Source organism: Canis aureus, chromosome 12 (assembly GCF_053574225.1).
Source record: "Canis aureus isolate CA01 chromosome 12, VMU_Caureus_v.1.0, whole genome shotgun sequence".
Taxonomy (NCBI): domain Eukaryota; kingdom Metazoa; phylum Chordata; class Mammalia; order Carnivora; family Canidae; genus Canis; species Canis aureus.
The window spans coordinates 41,949,929-41,973,053 of NC_135622.1; the positions used below are offsets into that span (position 1 = coordinate 41,949,929).

At 37.2% G+C, this 23,125-nt stretch overlaps 1 protein-coding gene across 14 annotated transcripts in view; it reads right to left on the bottom strand.

Moving 5' to 3' along the window:
• CLIP4 (CAP-Gly domain containing linker protein family member 4) overlaps positions 1-23,125 on the bottom strand; it is a 100,091-nt gene that overhangs the window by 40,786 nt on the left and 36,180 nt on the right. For all 14 annotated transcript variants that reach the window (XR_013349495.1, XR_013349494.1, XR_013349493.1 and 11 more), the window contains exons 6-10: positions 22,592-22,710; positions 18,557-18,793; positions 11,290-11,425; positions 4,947-5,084; positions 270-359 (exon numbers count right to left, since the gene is read on the bottom strand). Coding sequence is in view for 8 of the 14 variants with exons in the window: in XM_077843721.1 (XP_077699847.1) it covers positions 270-359; positions 4,947-5,084; positions 11,290-11,425; positions 18,557-18,793; positions 22,592-22,710 (720 nt within the window). In the remaining 6 variants the exon portion in view is untranslated. The remainder of the gene's footprint in view (positions 1-269; positions 360-4,946; positions 5,085-11,289; positions 11,426-18,556; positions 18,794-22,591; positions 22,711-23,125) is intronic.

The following is a 23,125-nucleotide window of genomic DNA, read 5'->3' on the forward strand; positions in this document are numbered from 1 at the left end:
ATGTTTTCTTTTCATCTCTCTTTTAATTTAACCTGGTAGCTCTCTAATCTAAGTGTACACAGATGCACCACACAGCATTTTATAACCAAAGTCATGTTTACACTTTATGATGTGCTGCTTAAGGTATTTCCAAGGGTAATTTTTTGCTGCAATGATTTTTCTCTTAAAAACTTTAAAACTTAGCCCCCATAGAAGCTTTATCACTACATTACTTTAAAGTTCCATCGGAAAATTAAATTTTTAGAATGAGAGTTATAAAATTATTTTACCATCTTTCTCTGTTACAGGTTTCGATTCGTCACCAGGAGGCAATGAAAGTGTTGATTCAGAAGCACTGTCTTTTTTTGAAGTCATTAATCCTAGCAGAGAGAAACAAGACATTTTCAACAAGAAAGAACTTCGACATTAAACGTACAAATGTGCTTACTTTTTAAAGCACAGACATCCCTCATCATCTAAATCTTATCCGTTTCTGGAAACACATTGGATAGTAAATTCACAGATAGCAGGGGCCAATCTAATATTTCAATATGTAAAGAGGGAGGAAAGGGGGGCACCTTGGTGGCTTAGGTCATGATCCCTCAGGGTCCCAGGATCAAGTCCCTCCTCACAGGGAGCCTCCTTCTCCCTCTGCCTAGGTCTCTGCCTCTCTGTCTCTCACGTGAATTAAAAAATAAAATCTTTAAAAATAAAAATAAAAATAAATGCATTCCTAGCCCCTCTGAAAACCTCAATTTCCTCCATCACCACTCAAGTCTCTTTCAGACCTATTTAACAATCCACAAAGGAATTCTAAATACTATAAAACAGTTAAAGCCTAGTTACCTAGTTGTTTGACACCTTATACACTCATTAGTGTATCTGCACAATGCCAGCAAGTACAGCAAACCTCACACAACTGAAGGACAACCATCGTACACTCACCAGGACTTGCAGACAACATATAGAATTCACTCATATGTGTGCAAATCATTTGTATTCAGATAATGAATTCTGGGTAAAAAGTTTTGCAAACCATTGTAGCCACTAGTCATGAAAGTGAACGTGAGACAGTAAGAAGCCCTGCACTCTCTGCCACTGACACTCTGAAAATGATGGCTCCAGTATCACCACACACAAGTCTCACAAACAGACTCACTTGAAAAAAAGAAAAAGCCCATGAGTAATACTTTGCCTTATGAAGGCTTCTGTTTCCATTCGGCAGATCCAAATTATTTAAATCAGAAACCTAATGGACTTTACCCAGTTTTAAATTCCATCAAGTACCCATTTCAATTCTTCTCAATTAGGAAGTGTTTGAGTGAAGGATGATACCCGGCACTCCGAGCATCACCTGTGTGAACAAGACATGGTCCCAGCCCAAAAGAAGCACCTTTTCAATCCAGAATGGTAGAATGATGTGAGCATGAATAACTAAAATACGAGAACATTTATTGATAAGCACTAACACAGAGGAAAGAGACAATAGTTTTGGCTACAAAGATAAATTAATGCCTCATCAAGGAGATCAAATTCTGAGATGGGTTCTGAAGGACAGATAAGACTTCTTCAGGGGCGCCTGGGTGGCTCAGTCAGTTAAGCATCCGTCTTCGACTCAGGTCATGATCCTGAGGTGCTGGGTTTGAGCCTCGAGTTGGGCTCCCAGCTCAGTGGGGAGCCTGCTTCTCCCTTTGCCTCTCGCTCGTGTTCTCTCTCCCAAATAAATAAATCCAAAAAAAACCAAAACAAAACAAAACAGACTGCTTCCAGAGCATACTTGGAGTTATGGCCAGAAAGAACTGAAGGTAGGCACTGTAGATGGATGAAAATAAAAGAAAAATCTTAAAGACAGAGTTAGAGACAGATGAGTAGCATGGCTGGAATAAAGAGTAATTTTGGGACATGGTAGAAGTAAAACTGGATAGACAGGTCAGAATGAAACCTCAGAGGGGGACAGGGCCAGGTAAGGACCTGGGCTTCTGATGGAAGGAATGGGCCTCTCTGGTGGAAGGAATGGAACTCTGATGGAAGGAATGGGCCTCTGATAAATAGAAGGCCTCTGATGGACTTGGTGAAGGAGGGTTGGCATGAACAGAGCGGGGAGTAACATCACCCTGACAGCATAGCTTAGAAGAAAGTGAGAGCAGCAGAGGCAAGAAGCATGGACCAGGGAGAAGTTCTTACAATAGGTGGAATGAGGACCAGAATGACAATGGCAGGAACTGAACAGAGGAATGGGTAAGAGAGACAGTGAAGGCACCCCACAGAATGCACCTCTTATTTTTCAGTTATATTTTTCAGTTTTAAGATATCCATTTGGACCTTTCTTATTTGAATTTTTTAATTAAGTCACTGGAGATTCACATGCAGTTGTATAAAGTAATACAAGGATATCTCTTGCACACTTTGCCCAATTCCCCAAAGGTAACTTTTTACATGACTATAATAGAACATTGCAACCAGGATACCAACACTGATATAATCCACCAGTCTTAGGATGCCCCAGTTTTAACCATACTCATTTGTGTGTCCGTGCACATGTGCATGTGCACTTATATATCACTTGGTTCTTTTCTATATCCTCATTTCTATGAACTTTCTTTCCACTTGTTTCAAGAGTATTAACCTTAATTCTTAAAGCACGGTTATAATATATTCTTTAAAGTCTTTATCTATGTCATGTCTGTGTCCTATCAGGGTTGGCAACCTTTGGTTGTCTTTTTCCTTCAGAGATATTGAGATTTTCCTGGTTTTTCATATTTTGAATAATTTTGAATTGCATCCTACACATTTTGAATATTATGTTGTGGTCTTATTTAAGTCTTATAGAGAATGCTTGTTTTGTATTATCAAGCAGTCAACTCAGTCCAGTTCAGGCTGGACATCTCTACCCACCTTCTGTGCACTGTATTCCAATGTCAGTTGAGTTTCCAAAGGCTTTTTGGGATCTTTCTCACTTGTACCATCCAGTAGTACCTGGGATCTGGGCAGTGGAGACCAGAGACCAAAGCCTATATGGTCAGATCCACATGCAAAACTTGAGAGCAAGCCAGGAGTTCACACCCAACATTTTGAGATTGCTTTGTGAGCTCCCTCCTCTCCATAGTCTCCCTGCCACTTCCCTGTGTCCAGAGGCACCCCTTCCTATATCTGGGCAGGATACCTAGGCTTTAGTATCCCTGCTTTGTCATAGTCTCCTGGGACTGACTCTGCCTCTAGGAACAAGCAGTGAGAAAAGAGAAGACAAGCTATTGGGAATCCATCCACATTCCTGGGACCACAGTTTCTCTGGTCAGAGAGAAGTGTTCCCCTCCCTTGGGATTTCAGGTGCCTTGCTATCTACTGCTGCTATAACACCATGCAGGACTGCCTAAGGACTGTCGTGGGAATGACCAAAAGGGTAAAAAGAAAAAAAAAAAAAAAAAGACGCTATCTTTAAAAAAAAAAAGGGGGGGGGGGATTTCCTCTATTTTCTATCTAGTAGAAGACCCTTCCTTGAACTTTAGATCAGAAATAGAGGGCTTCTCTTTGGGCCTTCTTTCCATAACGGCTGTAAACTTCTGGGTTTCAGGTTAAAAGACCATTTACAATTGCATCAAAAAGTATGAAGTGTCTAGGAACAGACCTGAGAAAACTGGTATAAAATAGCTGTAGAGAAAATCAGAAATCCTATTGACATGTTTTTAAAGGACCTATTTAAATAAAGCAATATTCCAAGCTTAAAACTAAAAGACTGAATATTGTAATGATGTCAGTTCTTCCTAAATTGACTTATGATTTATTTTTTTAGCATTTTTTTAATTTAAATTCAATTTGCCAACATATAGGGTAACAGCCAGTGCTCATCCTGACTTAATGGTTTAAATGCAATAAAAATTCAACAGATATTTTTAAAAATAAACTTAAAAGCTAATTCCAAAATTTATATGGAAATGTGGATTTACAAGGATCCAAACAGCTAAAGCACTATTCAAGAATAAGGTAGGAAGCTTTCCTCTACAAGACATCAAGATTTATTTTTTTAAAACTATGGGAGTTATGAAGTACAGACTGACACAGAGCTATTTAAATAACTCAATGGAAGAGAGTGGAAAGGCCAACCAATTCTTGGACAAAATCCTTGAATCATGGCAGGAAGCCTGTCTGCTTCAGCCACTGATAAGTTAGCAAGTACTTCCCGAGCACCTATTTTATGCTATGTACTACTCCAGTGAATACAAAAGCACAAAATACTCTCACAGTCCATTTTAAATTTTAAAATTCTGCTGAGAGAATAAAAGATCTGAACAAATAAAGCAATTGGAGGACAAGACCCAAGCTAACAAATAATTCTGTGGTAGGGATACAAGTGTACAAAAAGTTAGAATGGAGGCATAGAAGTGATCTGGGTCACCAGGGAAGTTTTCTTAGAGAAATAGCATATGAATAAGGAGGTAAAGCACAGCTAGGACTTCCAAAGGCAGAAGTCAAATTACTGTATTCAGAGAAATAGCACGAGACAAAGTATGGAGGGAAGAGAAGGACTCAACTTCAACTATGAAGGTATCCAGAGACTCCCTTATATACAGGAAGGACTCAGACTGCCAGTTTAAAGAGTTGGGACTACTTCTGATTAAAAAAGAAGTCACTAAACTTCTTGAATAGGTGAGAAACCTAAAGCTAAAGCTAGTTGCGTTTACAAGGCTTTATTGGAGGTATAAAATCTAGCTTGGAAGTTAGACTAAGGGGTGATGAAGGGATGCATGTGATAGGAAAGAAAAGAAAGGAAAAATGTAAAACTCTCTTGTCAGGAATGAAAATCATAAACCATGAGACTAACATTTAAAAACACATAAGGTGCAGATTTTATTAAATGCAGGTTCCACAGTTATCTAACAAAAAAAAGTGTGAAGCACATTAAATATAAGGCATTCTGCAAATGAAATAAAAACACTGAAGAAGAGATTTAACTCTCTGGTTTGACCTACCAGTGTTCACTTTTGACGTGACATGAGCTACATCGATTTTCTGGGACCTGATGAGAGGCACAGTTTTTCCAGAAGTGTGTGCTACATTCTTCCTTCGATCTTTTGCTTTACTTATCTTTGAAAGAGGTGCAAAAATACCTGAGAGAGGGATGCAGAGCTTGAGTTAGTGTTAAGCAATTAAAAGTACATCAAATAAAAAGGTAAGTACAACCATTTGGTAATATAGATCTTTAAATTATTTTTTAGTGCCTACCAGGTGTCCTGTAGGTAAAGACAGGAAAAAAGTAAGACGCAGTACTTGTCCTCAGAGAGCTTACAATCTAGTTGTCAAGATAAACAACATACACGGTAATTTAAGAATCACATAAAAGATGCACCATCAGGTATTACATGAAATTCAGGGAAAAGAGAAATGAGTGAAGGTAACAGTTTTCCATCATAATGATTTCTGACTAAGCTACCGGCAAATAACAGAGCACTTTACAGTATAAGCACTTTTATCTGTGTCACTTTGTGTCTCCTTTAACAATATTCTCCCCACATGACAGTTTTTTATGTCATGTCCTATCTCTCTTCCAGACTGTACACCATTGGAAGACAAAATTCAAATGTTACTCATGTCTGCATTTCCCACACTGTACCTAATTTCAGTGCCTTACACACAGTCGAGACATAAAAAAAATATTCTTGAGTATAAAATGTAATCCTCCCAAAAGGGCTAGCCCTCAGCTCCTGACAGTCAGAAACAGTACAGTTTGTGTGCTGGGGAAGGGAGGCATACAGACCAGGGAAGGGGGGCTGCCCATCTACAGCAGGCTGGAGTATAAAATTCCATTTAAGAAAGGAGTTTATCCAGGCAGTAAAATGTCCAGTACAAATAAGTATGCACAGACATCAGAGATAGTGAATATAGACTATAAATACATAGATTATCTGGCTAAGATATTTAAAAAGAAAAAAAAGTCATAATGTGTATATCATACTCTTCCATTGGGTGTTTACAATTTAACAAGGACACATTATGACTAGAATGTAATATATACATTAAAAACAACTTGTTTTGGAATGCCTGGGTGGCTCAGTGATTGCGCATCTACCTTTGGCTCAGGTCATGATCCCATGGTTCTGGGATCGAGTCCCACATCGGGCTCCTGCAGGGAGCCCGCTTCTCCCTCTGTCTATGTCTCTGACTCTCTCTGTGTCTCTTATGAATAAATAAATAAAATCTTTTAAAAAACTTGTTTTAAAATAGTTTGTAGAAATGCTCAATAATCAACAAACAAAAGTGCTTTGTTAATAACTAAAAAGGGCTAACTATATGACTTTCTCTACTGATCATGAAATGCTTTCCTCCCTCGATTCTACATTACTTTCTCCTGATTTTCCTACATCTTCTGACTTATCCACAATGTTCTCTCTTCTCCCACTTATCACATTTTCCTTGAGTTTCTATTCTTTTCTCTAATTCTTTTCCTTGTCAAATACACACACAGACACACACACACACACACACAAAACAATGTGATGATAGTTACAACAAATTGCCAAAGGTTGGAAGACAGAAATTATTTTATATTCTAGAAATATAAATTCATATAATCTTATTGGAAGACAAAAATTCTGACTGAATCCGCTTTGTGGCATCAGTTATAAGGAAATGCTTAGAGATGTGCACAAAAGTTACGCAGTTATGTTTTTATGTTATAAGGAAAAGATAAATTTCCAGAGCCAAAACAATTTCTAGTTTACTACTATGACTCAATTATACTTTTGGACATTAATCAGGAAAAAATAACCCAAACAGGAGGAAAAGACCGTATACATGAATATGTCATCATTGCAATATTATTCATAAGTAGGAGAAAACAAATATCTGGCAACAGGATCACCAATAGGTAAAACAATAAAAGTCGTAGAGAAATATAGAAAAGTATGAAAATTAAATCAAGAAAATAAAAATGAAGTTATATATCTAATTACATTATGATTTATCTGGAAAAGATTTTGTGTGAGTATAAGAAAGACTGCAAAAACTGCAAACCAAAACATATTTATGAGAACGGACTACTCTCGATTTATCTTTCTAATTTGTCATTAATATCAGAATACTGTTCTTTAATGAATGTTTTTTTCTTAATCTGAGGACAGTTATGTGGTTTTTTTTTCTTTCAAGGTCTTAAGAAAATTTCTACATAATCTTATTCCACATAATATCTTAGAAAGTAAATATTTAATTCTATGGCTTTAAAGGATTTATATAGTATGTGAAACCTCACCTATGTAAGTTCTCATTCTTCTATTTTTTTTAATAAAATGAATCATTTGGGAGAATCTATACTAAATTTGAAGCAATGACTGACTACAACCAAAGCCCAAAATGCACGCAGAATATGGATTAAAGTTCCCTGTAACTAACTTGTGCTAATCAAAGTACCAATAGGCCTTTTCTCAGATCTTGACATATAATTGTACAGCTTAACTAAAACAAATACATAAGAAGGATTATTTTTAAAGAGAAGAGTAATGAATTTCTAGATAAACATGGCCCATTTTATTATACCACAACTCTTCCCAAAACACCACCAAAATATTAATTAGTTAGGAATAAAAACAATATAAACTCTAAAAAGAAAATGATAAACAGGAGAAAAAATACTAAAAGCTTCCAAAGAGAAGTAAAAGGTCAAAAACAGAAGAAAGATTTTAACACTTCTACATAGCAACACTGGAAGCTCAAGAGAGTAGTGGGCAAACTAAGAGCCTAGCAACCACATCCTGCCTACAACCTCTTTTTGTCAAGTTCTACTGGAATCCATATGTTTACACACTGTCTACAACTGCTTCTTCACTACAATAGGAGAGCTGGATAATTGAACAAGAGACTGTGTGGCCCTTAAAGCCTAAAATGTTTACTCTTGCCTTTTACAGGAAAAATTTGCCAAACTCCATCAGACAATAGAATATAACCTTCAAAATATTGAGAATATAAATTCCAACCTAATGTTCCTTTTCCCATCAAACTATCATATGAAGTAAAAGGGTAGAAATAAGCATATTTTTAGAATGGAAGATTTCAAAACATTGATCTCCCACAAGTCCTTTGTCAAAAGCTACTAGAGGATGTGTTCCACCAAAACAAAGAAGTAAACCAAGAAAAAAACTGACTTAGAATAATGAAAGCACCCAATCTTTCTCCTCATAGTATGAAGTCAGTAGGTGTTTAAAATCAGAAAAATCAGGGGTGCCTGGCTGGCTCAGTCAGTAGGCATGTGACTCTTGATCTTGGGGTTGCAAGTTCAAGCCCCAAGTCTGGTGAGGAAATTACTTAAAAATAAAATCTTCTAGGGGACCCTGGGTGACTCAGTTGGTTAAGCATCTCCCTTCGGCTCAGGTCACAATCCCAAGGTCCTGGGATCAAGCTCCAAGTAGGGCTCCCTGCTCAGTGGGAAGTGTGCTCCTCCCTCTCCCTCTGTCCCTCCCCCTGCCTGCTAGGGTCTGAGCAGGGAAAGGATGAACAGGCAGAGCACAGGGGATTTTCAAGGCAGTGAATAGATTCTGTATGACACTGTAATGAGAGAGACATGTCATTAAGCACTTATCCAAAACCACAGAATGTACATTAACAAGAGTGAACCCCAATGTAAACTATGGACTCTGAGTGATGATGATGAGTCAGTGTAGGTCCCTCTATTTGCAGGAAGGTCCCCACCGGTGAAGGAACACTGACAATGGGAGTCACTCTGCATGCATGGGAACAATGGGAACAGGGGATACACAGGAAATTACTCCACCTTTCTCTCAATTGTGTTTTGAACACAAACTGCTCTAAAAAAAAAAAACTTAAACATTATTTTAAAATGTCTACAATTGAAAAAAATCTAATATGTGTTGAACAAAATAGTTCTGAAACAGACTATAGCATTTATAAGAATTTAATTTATACTAAAGGAAGCAAAGCAAGCCAAGGAAAAATGACAGAGTTAGAGAGAGAGAAAGGGAAAATACAAAACTGTTGCTGAGAAGAGACAAATTCTTTGGCTTCTGCTTAGTCAAGGCAACTCCCATTTTTACATAATCCAACACATGAACCTTGCCCCCCAAAACTCGCCTTTAAGCATGTAAAAGGGACAGAAGCAGGGTCCTTGGGGTATCCGGCTTTGTCCTCATCAAGTATGCTTCTCCTTGGGATGATGAGATTTTGGGGACAACATGCATTCTGTTACAATCTAAGCATTTCCCATGAATCTGATTTACATCTGCCCTGTGTGTTGCTAGTAGTTTTGATCTTGCCCTCAGTCTCCTTGACAGTTGCCAAAATTAGCTAATAGAGGAAAATTAAAATTAAATTCTTAGTTCCACATAACTAATCAATATGTTCCAAATGGGTTAAATTATTTAGTGTAAAAAGTAAAACACTCAGAAGAATAAAATATATAGTTTTAAATTAATCCTTGGATTAGAAAGAACTATCTCAGCATACAACCAATGTAAGAAGTTATAAAGAGAAAAAAAAAAGAAGTTATAAAGAAAAAGTCTTTTAACTACATAAAACTCTATGCCAAAACACTTGAAATGAAGTTCAAAGGCAAATGATAAACTGGGCAAAATATCTGTAATAACTCTAAGAGTTTAATACCTTAAATATGTATTTGTTTTCTAAAGTTTTTTAAAACCCACTATCTCAATTATATAATGAATATATAATATGAACAACTATTTCTTGGCAATTGCCAGGATAACACACACACACACACGTGTGTGTGTATTATATATATATATATTATATATATAATTACATATGTGTGTTATATATGTTATTATATGTTATATGTGTTATATAATATATATTTTATATAATACACACATGTGTTATCCTGTGTAATACACATATATCTTATATATACATATACAAATATATATATAAAATAACAAAACATTTTAAGTGTTTTATTTTACCACAAAGAAATATGAATTCAAACAGAAATTTTTACCCATTAAATTGGAAAAATTAAAGGAAATGGAGCCATTAAAAATCACATTTTCAAACAATATTTAATGATTTGGGGGAATTCTAATAACATGTCAAATAAAAATGCAAAATATATAACTATATATAATCCAAAGTTTGTGAAAAGAATTAAACAGAAGAAATATACGGGTGATTTTATTTCCTCCTTTTATGTTTTTCAAATTTTATACAATATCTTTATAAACAAATGTTTTTTATGTTTTTATGTTTTTCAAATTTTATACAATAAATATCTTTATAAACAAAAAAATTAATAGATCAAACAATCATGCTCCATTTTCAGTTTATCACAAAAGGAAAGTGGTAATTTTGATAAATTTATAACAGCTAACCAATAGCTACCATTTGCTGAGTGCTTACAGGGAATCAAGCACTATTTGAAGTGCTTTATACATTTATCAACATATTTGATTCTCATATGAACTCTTGAGGTATTATTAGCACCATTTTATAGAAGACAAACTGAAGCACAAGGAGAGAATTAAGGTCACATAGCTGGTAGGTAGAAAAGCTGACTCATACCCAAGCAGTCAGACTCCAAGCAAGGACTTCAGCACCAGATCAGAGTGCCTCCCTGTGGAGCTATAATTGAAATATTGTGCAACCAGGGAAGTTAATGTTCCAGAAGAATATTTCATGGCAAAGAAAAATCTTTACAACATAGCAAGTGACAAATTTAATTCAATGTCAAGAGGTGTGTGTGCATGTGTGTGTGTGTACAAGAAAGAAAGAATATGAATTTAAACAAACATCTGTCAGAAAAAGAATCATCCCACCTCAAGAATACATTATAAAGTTGGCCTCACTTGCTTTTCCAAGGTTCCAAGTTTGTCAACCCCCAGTGCTCTGTACTTCCTTGATAACAAAGTCCCTCCCTCAGCCATAAAAGCACCTGAGCGGATTTATAGGAGGATTTGTACTCCTAATGAGACACCATTTCCCAATCACTGCACTGCTCATAGCAAGAAAAGGGCAGCCCCTTCATTAACTACACAGGTAACGAGAAGGAAAGTTTTACTTAAAAACAATAAAAGAGTAGGGGTGCCTGAGTGGCCCCGTTGATTTAGTGGACTCTTGATCTCAGCTCAGATCATGATCTCAGGGTCATGAGTTCAAGCTCCACACTGGGCTCCAAGCTCTGTGAGGAATCTGCTTGGGATTCTCTCTCCTCTCCCACTGCCCCTCCCCGCTGATTATGCTCTCTTTCTCTAAATAAATAGATGAAATCTTTTTTAAAAAATAATAAAAGTAAATAAATAAAAATAAAGTAATTTGACTATCTTAAATCATTAGGTTAGATAGTATCTATCTTACCATATTTGGGGGCACATTTAAAGTACTGGATTTTCCCAACACTTCCATTGTTTTTTCCTTCTGGTTCATCCAATTCAATGCCAGCCCACTGCCCACTTGCAAATTCAGTTGTTCCACAAAATCTTAATGTTCCAACCTAAAGAAAACATAAATCACAATAATTTTGAGGATTATTAGTAATTCTAAATGTGCTACTCTTGCAACTTTACCATGGAAGTTTTTAAAAACAATTCTCTCAAAGTAGACTTCAGAATAGGAATATTACCAGGGACAAAAAGAAGTGTTATATAACAATAAGAGTCAGTTCACCAAAAAGACATAAAAATCCTAAATCTGTATGCACCTACGAACTGATTTTGGAAAATTTCTAACTATTTTGAAATTAAACAATACACTCTCAAATAACCCATGATTAAACAGAAAATCACAGGGAAATTTAAAAACTTTTTGAATTGAGTGAAAATGGTAACACAATATATCAAAATTTGTAGGATGCAACAAAAGCAGTACTTAGAGGGAAATTTATAGCATTAAACACTTGTATTAGAAAAGGTCTCAAATCAATTATCTAAACTTCCATTTTTAGACATTAGAAGGTGAAGATCCAAAGCAAGCAGAAGGTAAGAAACAATAAATATAAAAAATTAAGAACAGAAAAACAATAGAGAAAAATCAATGAAACCAAAGGCTGGCTCTTTGTAAACGTATATAAGGTTAATAAACTTCTATCTGGGGACCAAGGAAACTAAAGAAAGAAGACACAAAATACACACATCATGAATGAAAGCAGACATTATTACATTCCCTCAGTCATTTAAAGAATAGTAAAAAAATACTTTGAACAATCCTTTGCCTGTAAATTTAACAAATTAAATAAAATGGGGAACCCTGGGTGGCGCAGTAGTTTAGCGCCTGCCTTTGGCCCAGGGCGCGATCCTGGAGACCCGGAATGGAGTCCCACGTCGGGCTCCCGGTGCATGGAGCCTGCTTCTCCCTCTGCCTGTGTCTCTGCCTCTCTCTCTCTCTCTCTGTGACTATCATAAATAAAAAAATAATAAAATAAAATAAAATAAAATAAAATAAAATAAAATAAAATAAAATAAAATAAAATAAAATAAAATAAAATAAAATAAAATAAAATAAAATAAAAATCCCAATTTCTTGAAAGATGCAAACTGTCAAAGCTCACATTTGAATTTAATTTGTAGTTTAAAATTTGCCAAAAAGGGGCACCTAGGTGGCTCAGTCAGTTAAGCATCTGTCTGCAGCTCTCCTGGGATCAAGCCCCTCCTCGGGGCTCATCAGGGAGCCTGTTTCTCCCTTTCCCTCTGCTGCTCCCCTGCTTGTACACTCTCTCTCTCTCATAAATAAAATCTTAAAAAAAAAAAAAACTTTCCAAACAACGAAAAACACTCTGACAGTGAATTCTACCAAAGAATTTTTTAAAGATTTTATTTATTTATTCATGAGACACAGAGAGAGAGAGAGAGAGAGAGGAAGAGGGAGAAGCAGACTCCATGCAGGGAGCCCGACGTTGGACTCCATCCTGGGTCTCCAGGATCAGGCCCTGGGCTGGAAGTGGCGCTAAACTGCTGAGCCACCCAGGCTGCACTCTACCAAAGAATTTAAAGAAAAAATAATCAATTCCTCACAAACCTAGTATATAAAAGCAGAAGGATTAATTCTCAACTCATTCCCAGCATTACCTTGATACGAAAACCAGAAACAAGGATCCTCAACAAAATAAGAGCAAATCATATGCAGCAATATACAGAATCCAGTAACATACAGCAAATCAAATCCAGCATCATGACCAAGTAAGATTTATCATGAGAAAGCAAGGCTAGTTCAACATTTGAGAAGTAATCAATATAATTTATCATATTCACAGACTGAAAGGAGTAGAAAGAAACTTACTCTCTCAACATATACATAAAAAGGTTTTAGAAAATTTCAACATCTTTCATGATAATAATAATTTTTTTTAGGGATGCCTGAGTGGCTCAGTGATTGTCTACCTTCGGCTCAGGACATGATCTCAGAGTTCTGGGATCAAGTTCTGCATTGTGCTCCTTGCATGGAGCCTGTTCTCCATGTGCCTAGGTCTCTGCCTCTCTCTGTCTCTCATGAATAAATAAATAAAATCTTTAAAATAATAATAATAATAATAATAATAATTTTTAAGACTCTCAGTAAGCCAGGATTAGACAAGAACTTCCGCAACTTAATAAAAGATACCCACAAAGTCTACAGCTAACAATTATCATACTTAATGACGAAAGGCTGGGTTTTCTCCTTACTATTGGGAGCAGGGCAAGTTTATCAGTTCTTACTGCTTCTGCTCATCATTATACTGGAGGTCCTAGGCAACGAAATTAGGCAAGAAAAAGAAATGAAAGGCATACAGATTGGAAAGAAATAAAACTGTCTCTATTCAGACAACATGATAATTTACATAGGATATCCCAAAGAATCCACAAGCACTCAAAAAAAAAAAAAAAGGCCAAAAGAATTAATAAATTTAGCAAAGTTACCGAATGTGTGGTCCATATACAAAAATCAACTGCATTTCTATATGAAACTTCCAAAACACCACCATTTATAATAGCACCAAAGATCATGAAAAACTTAGGTATAAACCTAATAAAATATAGCAATATCTAAATGCTTAAAACTATGTTTGGCAAAGAAGAAGTCAAACTCCCACTATTTGCAGACATGATACTCTATGCAGAAAACCCAAAAGAATCCACCAAAAAATAGCTAGAACTCATACATGAATTCAGTAAAGTTGCAGAATATAAAAACATATGTGCAGAAATCTGATGCCTTTCTATGCACCAATAGGAAAGCAGTAGGAAAAGAAATTAAGGAATTGATCCCATTTGCAATTGCATCAAAAACAAGATACCTAGGAATAAATCTAATTAAAGAAATAAAAGATCTGTACTATGAAAACTATAGAACACTTATAAAAGAAATGGAAAAGGACACAAAGAAATGCAAAAGCATTCCATGCTCATGGATTAGAAGAATAAATATTGTTAAAATGTCTATACAACCCAAACCTATCTACACATTTAATGCAATCCCTATCAAAACACCACCAACATTTTTCACAGGGCTAGAACAAACAATTCTAAAATTTATACAGAACCACAAAAGACCCCAAATAGCCAAAGAAATTCTGAAAAAGAAAAACAAAGCTGAAGGAATCATGATTCCAGATTTCAGGCTACATTACAAAGCTATAGTCAAGACGTACAGTACTGGCACAAAAACAGACACATAGATCAATGGAACAGAATACAGAACCCATTAATGTACAGCTATACATATATATACATATATACATTATATATATATATATATATATATATATATATATATATATATATATAATGACCAGCTATATGGTCAACTCATCTTCAACAAAGCAGGAAAGAATATCCAATGGATAAAAGACAGTCTCCTCAATAAATGGTGCTGGAAAAACTGGATAGCAACATGCAGAAGAATGAAACTAGGCCACATTCTTACATCATACACAAAAGTAAATTCAAAATGGATGAAAGTCCTTAATATGAGACAGGAAACCATCAATATCCTAGAGGAAAACACAGGTAGAAGCCTCTTTGACCTCAGCTGTAGCAACTCCTTACTATACATGTCACCATAAGCAAGGGAAACAAAAGCAAAATGAACTATTGGGGTCTCATCAAGATAAAAGCAAAAGAAAAAAATCAACAAAACCAAAAGGCAGCCCACTGAAAGGGAGCAGATATTTGTAAACAACATATCTGGGCAGCCCCAGTGGCGCAGCGGTTTAGTGCCACCTGCAGGCCAGGGCATGATCCTGGAGACCCTGGATCAAGTCCCACGTCAGGCTCTCTGCATGGAGCCTGCTTCTCCCTCTGCCTATGTCTCTGCCTCTCTCTCTCTCTCTCTCTCTCTGCATCTCTATGAATAAATAAAATCTTTAAAAAAAACATATCTGATAAAGGGTTAGTATCCAAAATCTATGAAGAACTTATCAAACTGAACACCCAAAAACAAATAACCCAGGTAAGAAATGGGCAGAAGACATGAATAGACATTTTTCCAAAGGAGACATTCAGATGGCTTAGAGACACATAAAAAGATACTCAATATCATTCATCATCAGAGAAATACAAATCAAAATCATAATGAGATACCACCTCATACCTATTAGAATAATTAAAATGAACAACACAAGAAACAACAGATGTTGGCAAGGATGCAGAGAAAGGGGAGCCCTCTTACACTGTTGGTGGGAATGCAAACTGGTGCAGCCACTCTGGAGAGCAGTATGAAGTTCCTCAAAAAGTTAATGACAGAACTAACCTACAATCCAGCAATTGCACTACTAGGTATTTACCTAAAGGATAACAAAAATACAGATATGAAGGGGTATGTGCACCCCAAAGTTTATAGCAGCATTATCAACAACAGCCAAACTATGGAGAAGGCCCAAATGTCCATCAACTGATTAATGAAAAAAGAGGTGGAATATATATATATATATATATATATATCCCACACATATATATGTGGAATATTACTCAGCCATCAAAAATGAAATCTTGCCATTTGCAATGATGTGTGTATTATGTGTGTATATGCTAAGTGAATAACGTGTATTATGCTAAGTGAAATAAGTCAGTCAGAGAAAGACAAATACCATATGATTTCACTCATATGTGGAATTTTAGAGAATAGATGAACATATGGGAAGGGGGGAAAGAAAAAAGAGAGAGAGGGAAACAAGCCAAAGAGACTCTTAACAATAGAGAACAAATTGAGGTGGATGGAGGGAGGTGGGTGGGGGATGGGCTAGATGGGTGATGGGGATTAAGGAGGGTACTTGATTGTGATGAGCACTGGGTGTTGTATGTAAGTAACAAATCACTGAATTTTACTTTAGAAACCTATATTGCACTGTATATTAAATACCTAAAGGGGTTTTTTTTACATTTTACTTATTTATTTCAGATAAAGCAAGTAAGAAAGCACAAGGGTGGGATAGAGGAAGAGAGAGAAACTGACTTCTCACTGAGCAGGAAGCCTGATTCAACCAGATCCCAGTACCTAGAGATCATGGGATCATGGCCTGAGTCGAAGGCATATGCTTAACCAACTCAGCCACCCAGGCAACCCTTAGCTACCTAAAATTTAAATAAATAAATGCTTAAAACTATAAAAATAACAAAACAAATAGAAAACCTATAAAATAGAGATATGTTACACTTGTGACGTTTTTTATTTATTTATTTGAGAGAGAGAGAGAGAAAGCATGAGCTGGAGGAGGGGCAGAGGGAGAAAGAATTTCAAGCAGATGTCACACTGAGCACAGAACCTGATGCAGGGGCTTGATCCCATGATCCTGAGATCATGACCTGAGCAAAAATCAAGAGACAGACACTTCACCAACTGAGCCATGCAGGCATTTCTATTGTGCCTGTGTTTTAAAGACTCCATATCTTTAAAATAGCCATTCTCCTCAACTGATCTATGTCAACACAACTTCATTCAAAATCCCAGCAGGATTTCTTTGTATGACTTGAAATCCATAAGCTGATTCTACAGTGTACATGGAAAGACAAAGAAACTAAGAAAAATAAAAACCTGAAGCATAACAACATCTGATTGTAAGACTTACTATAAAGCTACAGCAATCATGACAGGGTAGTACTAAAGAAAGGGTAACCACTGGACCTTGGAGTAGAATAAAATCCAGAAATATACCCATACATCTAAGGTCAGGTGACAAAAGGGTAGGGGCAATTCAAGAGAGAAAGAATAGTCTTTTCAAAATATGGTGCTGGAAGAATCAGATACAAAAAAGAGAGAGAAACTTTAAACCTAGTACTCTACAAAAGTTAATTCAAAATTAAATATAAAACTAAATGTAAAATCTAAAACTATAAACCTCTGGGAGAATATCTATGTACTATATCTTCTACTGTCCTATGACACTGTAGAAAATTTCTTAGCTATGCTAAACACACACAATCCGTCTAAGGAAAAGTTGGTAAAACGGACTTCATCAAATTTAAAACTGCTACTCTTTGAAAGACATTCCTAAGAGGACGAAAAGGCAAACAACAGAATGAGAGAAAGTATAACAGAAGCAAGATTGGCTGTGATACAATCAAGTTAAACCCAGCTAAATGGGACATACACGTTCAGCTTCTACTTTTGTATAGCTTTAAATTATCCAAAATAAAAAGTAAAATAAAACAACAGAATAACCCTTCTAAATATCCATTCTTAGACATAGCACAGGAATACTAGAGAGGCTGAATATTAATCCCAAGCTTTTTTTAAAAAAGAAAAAAAGCTAACAAATGTCCTATGAATATATTCTTTTGGAAGCTGGTAAATGTCATTCTCAACACAATCGTTTGTTTGGAGTTTACCTTCCTCTTTGAAGCACTTTTCTCAGTAAATCAAACTTCCAGTTTTCAGCATTTTCTGAGAAACCTTTTGTCACCTTCCCACAAGCCCACCCAAATATTTACATCTAACTGTGTCAGGAAATAGGACTCCCCATTCCATTCTCTATGATGAACCCAGTTCCCTAGTAACTCCAAAATTAAAGAAAATGGAACGGCCCTTCCATATGAGGTATTAAAAAAGAGAGAATGGCAACAAGAGTGCCATAAGAACACGGGGGGGGGGGGGGGGGTGGCACGGAATAGATGCACCTGGAGCATCTTCAATAGGCCAGGGCAAGGGGGTGGGTCCCCTTTTCCATGTGCATTTTCTATTATAGGTTGAAATAATATCTAAGATTCTTCTATTTATAGGATCTCAAGACCAAACATCTATGAATGGTAAGAGTCTCCTTTGCTCCAATGCTCCCAGGCAGTCCTGGCGGGGGGGGGGGGGGGGGGGGGGAACCCCCTGAGGGTGGCAGTGGGGCTGCAGGGAAACCCTCCAGGCTCAGCAATGGCTCAGCGCCTGCCTCCAAGTACACTCAGCAGCACTACATACTCCCCTCTCCCCACCCCAACAGAGAGGCCTTCACTATTCCACCCAAGGAGCTTATGTTCTTATGTCATACTTCACAGTGAGCAGGCATCTCAGTTTCCCCATTTTCATTAAGTATGTTTCTGTTTACACATTGCCCTTTTTTGAAAACCTCAAAATTCTGGCCACGCCGGTATGTCTGCAGCCGTGGCACACGGGCCACCCACACTGCGACCTCGGACATGGCTTCGGAGACCACAGTTACTTCCCCTACCTTCTGTCCGGCGATAACCACGCGATCCCCCAACTTCAGACCAAGGGACGTAAGCATCGCCCTGCTGGTGATGCGGTCACAGTTTGGAAGCAGCGGCTTCGAGATCTCGCACGACAGGGGCGCCGCGTCCAGCAACATCTGCTTGATTTCTTTAGCAGTTGCGGCGGCATCGGCCATCTCTAGGGGCATCTCCACAGGGTCCGGGACAACATCAGCAGGGATCTGTCCTTTGTCGTTCTACAGATACAGAGAAATCCGTATCACCGACAGCTCGATGCAGTCAGACACATTTTTAAAAATAAAAGTCAAAAAATTTTTGAAATTTAAAAAAAAATTTTTTTGAAATTAAATACATTTGTCGTGTATATTTAGTCAAACAATTTACTGAACATCTACTCCATGCCAGGCACCACTCTAAATGCTAATGACACCACGGTGAAGAGAAAAAGCCCTGTCCTCAGCACACCTTCTGGGAGGAGGGACAGACTGCGAACAATCAAACAAGTAAAACATATGGTATATTACATTGAGTGGTGAAAAGTGGCAGGGGGGAAGGGACGGGTGGGGGAGGGACACCAGGAGAGTGGCGTGTGTGCATGCAGAGCAGCTGCAGGAAGGTGCAATGCTAAGATGCAGGTACGCAGAGGCCCAGGGAAATATGGGAGGACTAGACAGGCTGAGGGGTCGGGGGAGGCAGCCCAGGTTCAGGGAAGGACAAGTGCGGAGGTCATGAGTGGACAGCATGCCTGGCTGCACAGGTTCAGAGAAGGCGGGTTCAAAGACAGAGGTCATGGCACTCACTGGCCTCCCAGACCCAGATCCAAGACTCTGTCCACTGTGCCACAGCTGCCGCCACAGCTGTGGGACCTCACCTATCCTGCCCCCTCATGGAGTGACTCAGATTTCAGGAGCAGAAATTACAGTTTCAATACTTCTAAAATTCAGGCTATAATCAAAAAAAGAGCTCTGGTCTCACTATAAAGGAGAGACTGCATCCTTGGATTTATCCTGCAACAAGATAAAATGGTTGTTACCATCCCACTAATACTTCCACTAATATGTGTGTGGTGTTTATATAACCAAATCCTATTGTATAAATTGTCATTTGATTCTCACATCAAGAAAAAGCTTATGAATAAAACAGATAAAAATCCATGCCCACTGAGAGTTTATATTGTAGTAGGAGAGACAATAACCAACTAACCGAATAAAATATTACTAACATTTCCAGTTTGCCAATTAGGGAAATTTAGCAAGGAAAGGTTAATGACTCATTCAAAGTCATTTACATGATTCCTGGCAGAGGTGACATCTGAATCCATGTCTAGGACCCACTAGACACAGCCTTTCTCCTACTTAGGGCTATCCTTCCCTCAAACATGGTATACCTCCTCTATTATCCCTAACCAAAAAACTTAGATTTTACGAGAGAATTTACAGACTATAATCTTCCTTTAATATGATGAATCAAGATTCTTTTGCTGAGAAACTTCTTTTCCTTGTTTTCTCTGCTGATAATTATCTTCAAATGCTCCATATGGATGAAAGACTGAAGCTTTTAGAACACACTTAGTTTGCATGTGCCTCACAGTTTCTGTTTTAAAATTCAAGTCAGTTTGGTCTTAAGTAGAAATATGGCAGAAGGCATGTTACCAACTTTCTGGGATGGCGACAGGACTATTTTAAAGAATTTCAGATTTCAAAGAAAATATACAAAATATACTGAAGGTATGTATAGCACAAATATGTACTCTTGATAAAAAGACGGGAGGAATTTTTTTTTTAAACCTTATACTGGTAAGTCGTAAGCTATATTCACAATGACTATTTCACTTTAGTTTTTTTAAAAAGATTTTATTTATTTATTCATCAGAGACACACAGAGAGAAGCAGAGACACAGGGAGAGAGAGAAGCAGGCTCCATGCAAGAAGCCTGATATGGGACTTGATCCCAGAACTCTGGGATCACACCCTGAGCCAAAGGCAGATGCTCAACTGCTGAGCCACACAGGCGTCCCTTTTTTAAAAGATTTTATTTATTAGTGAGAGACACAGAGAGAGGGACAGAGACATAGGCAGAGGGAGAAGCAGGATGCCTGCAGGAAGCCTGATGCAGAACTTGATCCTGGGACTCTGGGATCACGCCCTGAGCCAAAGGCAGACGCCCAACTGTTAAGCCACCCAGGCATCCCTTACTTTAGATTTTTAAGTCTTCACCTTTCTAGAATGAAATATTTATATATTTTTATAAATATATCAAAAACTAAATGAAAGACTTAAACTCAAAGATGATGACACTTATGTTAATTCCTATTAAATTTGGCAACTAAAACTTCTGTTTAAAAAAATAATAAAATAAAAACAATGATGATGTCATGCTAACATAAGAAGGTTTGCTCATGGGCAGCCCAGGTGGCTCAGCAGTTTAAGCACCACCTTCAGCCCAGGGCCTGATCTTGGAGACCAGGGATCGAGTCCCACATTGGGCTCCCTGCATGGAGCCTGCTTCTCCCTCTGTCTGTGTCTCTGTTCCCCCCCTCAGTCTGTGTCTCTCATGAATAAATAAATAAAATCTTTTTTTTTTAAAAGAAGGCTTGATCATGATTAATTATGGAATTCTATTCTCTTCTAAAATTGTGGTTACCAGAATATGAACCAAGGGCAACTGCTGCCCCACAAGCTGGCTGGTTTTTTTTTTTTTTTTTTTTTTGTAAATATTAAACTTCAAAATACAATAATTATTGTTTCTGGCTTCAGGTGGTAATTTACCTCAATAGCATGCCTCACTGCATCTTACTAAATTCAAAATAGTCTCTCCACTAAGGAGGTTTTGTCAACAGTCTACTAGGAAAAGCAAAAGCATATCACCTTCACATACCAACCAAACTGCGGGATCATCCCCTAGCCTTTCATAAATGCTACTCTTTTCTTTGCCTAAAAGGTTTTTGCACCTCCCTCCTCTAACTGGCCAGTTCTTAACTATGTTTAAGTGCTCAATGTCACCTTTGCCAGAAAGCTCTCCCAAGGCTTAGAGCCCATGGCATTCTGCCCACTCCCACATCGTAACCCACTGAGTGAATACAACACACCACAGTTAAAGTACTCATCCATCCTCCCCTCTAGATTACACTCCCTTTGGAGACAAAGATTTTTATTTATTGTTGTGTTCTCCCGGTGCCCAATACACAATAGAGAAGGAGGGAGGAGGCAGAGGGAAGGAAAGGGGAGAGGGTTAATTAACCAATGATGCAGTAAAGCAGAGGGAACAGTGGCAGAAAGAAGTAGGCAGGAGAGGGGAACTAGAAAGTAAGCAGAGGGAGAGGAAAAGAGGGAGGAGGGAGACCTTTTCAAACACTGCCCAGCCCCAGCCCTGTCCCTTGAAGGGACGGCACAGACCCAATTATTACAATATCAAATCAATTAAGAACCCCTGCCAGAGCAAGTCATTGCTATTACTATTTAGGAAATGAACATTGAGAGCCACTCTGTGAAGACAATAAAATACCAAAAGACTTGAAGATTATGAAATTCAATCCTGTGTGTTAACTGTAAATTTACTAAATTACATGACTACCTTGAAAAAATTCATTTTTTCTTTAATTATTAAGGGTTTACTCCACTCTAAATGTGCATTTTTAAAATTTTTCTGAAATAAAATTTACTTCTAACAGAACTTAAAATATGATTTAATACAGAAATATCACTTTAACATACACATTTTAATTCGATAGCTAACTTTTTATAAATATATCAAAAAACTACATGAAAGACTTAAAATCAAGGATGGTGACACATTAAAGAACATTTTACTTCACTGAATGAAAAGAAATGTTATAGAGCTTATCAATATGAGGGGACTGAAATTCACTGCTAGGCCTTATATTTATTTGAGATAAACCTGATCACCATTACTCTTTATATGCAGCACAAAAACATAAATTCTTTGCTCATATTAGTCCTATAATAACATCCAGATTCAACTCTTTACTGGAAAATGATGTTAGACATTTTAATTCTTTTAAATTAATCTCTTACCCTAAATGCAGGATTCGCTCCGTGCTCTAACAAGCATCTCACAGTACTTGCACACAAGTTATATGCAGCAATATGCAGAGCTGTTCCAAAATTAAAGTCACTGCAAGTGGCATCTACATCTACAATTAAACACCACAAGTATATTAACTAAAAATTTAAATTTAACTATTATATATAAAAGGAGACAGGCAGGATTTGGTTGTGGGGTTTTTGTTTTTGTTTTTGTTTTTGGTTTTGGTTGGGGGGAGAGAACTTTATTAAGCCATTTATGAGACCTAAACCCACCCACTAGAAGCACCATTTCATGATGGAACTAAATCTTCATATTACAATCTGGCTTACCAATTATTTTCTTAGTACAATAAAATTTCATTATAACATGCACTGATATTATCATAGACTTTCCAACTATCACATTTGTAAAAGTAACGATCTTAATACAATTTTTCATTACCCTCTTGCATGTATGCCATTACAGCTACAATGAAGTAGTAGGGTTTAGGTCAAGAACCAGCAAACTATGGTCCATGGGCC